The 1865-nt window shown below is 52.9% G+C and overlaps 1 protein-coding gene across 1 annotated transcript in view; it reads left to right on the forward strand.

Annotated features, from left to right (window-relative positions):
* LOC101862894 overlaps nt 1-1548 on the forward strand; it is a 22206-nt gene extending 20658 nt beyond the window's left edge. Inside the window, exon 3 of the mRNA XM_013087561.2 lies at nt 60-1548. Coding sequence (XP_012943015.1) covers nt 60-1404 — 1345 coding nt within the window. The 3' untranslated portion in view covers nt 1405-1548. The remainder of the gene's footprint in view (nt 1-59) is intronic.
* The last annotated feature ends 317 nt before the right edge of the window (nt 1549-1865 follow it).

Genomic DNA, 1865 nt, shown 5'->3' on the forward strand with positions numbered 1-1865 from the left:
CCCCACAAGGTACTTAACTTCTTACTCTCCTTCCTTCTCTCTATCTCTCTCCACCCCAGGTTTGACGAGGCCACCACCGCGGCAACATTCGCACGCCAGATCTCCACGCTGGTGGACTCAAACAAGGACCACATCCGTGACGTAGAGATCGACCTGGCTAACCGCGGCGAGATCGAAGACCCTCGCCTGTCCTCCTCCGACGGTCTCAGCGAGCAACACACCACAGACTCCGCCGTGGGTTCTGCCTCTAGCGCCTACAGTGACGAGGAACCGCCAACGTCAGGAAGTGACGACATTGACCCTGACCTTCAGAGCCTCCACGAGGTCATGGCCTTTGACAATGTGGCGGACGAGCTCAAATTTCGACTGCAGATGGCAGATAAACCTCTTCTGCTTCCGCCGAAAGATTACGACACGATCAGCCGAGCTCACGGAAACCTGGAGCATATCAACAGGCGGAGATGTCTCAATCTGCAGGTCGTAGGCGACTGGGCCTCTGAAAAGAAGGAACGAAACGGTTCCAGTGAGAGCGGGGTGGATCTTACATCACCCACGAGTGACGGCCCGGATGGGTCTAGCGTCACTTCTGGTGGCGACCCGGCTTCCCCCAGCATGCAACGGCATCACCACAACAACCACCAAAACAACATCCAGCATCTGCAACAACAACAACAACCACAGGCACACCAGTTCCACCCACAACAGACGCCTATTCCCTTCTCAGATTTCGTTGACCATGGCAACAACCACCCCGTCCACGTTATGGGAGGAGGTCACCAGCGAGGGGACTCTATCGGCCGTGGTAGCTCTCATCACAGCAGCCACCACTCCGGGAGTCGGTCAGCGTCCCCGGAGATGCCTGTCGATCAAGGAGTGTACCCGCCCAGAGCTAAGCACAGCCCACCCATGAGCCCTAGCGTGGGCCACGCCTACCCGGTCCAGCGCCCCCATCACCTGTCTCGCCAGAGCTCCAGCAACAGCTTCAACAGCCATCACTCAAGCGAGGGAGCCCCGCCCACTGCCAGAAATAATGGAACAATCTACTACAAAGGCGGCTCCAGCAACGATATCTACGCTCTGCCCGCTAAGGGGAAATACCTCCCTAACGGAAACGTGTCGCCGAGAGACATTCCCCCTGCTGACTACCTGGACGACGAAGAAGAGGAAGTCCTGATGAGAGGAGGGCCTGGACCGAGGTACCACCAACCAAACCTCACGCGCAGCATGCCGGCGGATCTGATTCGCAGCGAGATGGCTCTTGGCTCACGATCCCCGAGAAACAGCGGAGACATGAGGTACCTCCGGAGAACAGACTCCCCGACCTTTGTGGGCGGACCCCAACAGTTTGGTAACCCTGGCAACTACTCACCAACGATCAAAAGAGTCGGCTCGGGGAAGAGGTAGGGGTATCAAAGACAGAAGAATACAATTGTTGCCTTAGCCATCTTGGCTGTGTACAATACACTGAACATTTACGACAACACGGTACCTACAGTGTGACAATGTCGTGGCGACAGTATAGACTGGATATCCATTGTGTTACAAACACAAGATGTTATGTGCATCATGATAATGGTTGCAAGGTGCGTGTGAGCACAACCTTCTTGTTTGGGAAAAAACTAGTTCTTTCATGTTGGGACTTGTACATAAGAGGAAGCAAGTCATCTGCCTTCAAAGAGACGTATACCTGTCTAGAACATCGTTAATCTTCAACAGTAGTAATCTCAAAATGGAATATTAATGATTGTGTCAATATCCTTGATAACATATTGTTTCTTAAGAAGCGACCTGAATATTTTCATATGTCAACAATACCGTTCTTGGTTGCCTGTTTGACGGAAAGATGAAGGAGGAATAATTGTAAA

The sequence above is a fragment of the Aplysia californica genome, unplaced genomic scaffold (assembly GCF_000002075.1).
Source record: "Aplysia californica isolate F4 #8 unplaced genomic scaffold, AplCal3.0 scaffold00603, whole genome shotgun sequence".
NCBI classification, from domain to species: domain Eukaryota; kingdom Metazoa; phylum Mollusca; class Gastropoda; order Aplysiida; family Aplysiidae; genus Aplysia; species Aplysia californica.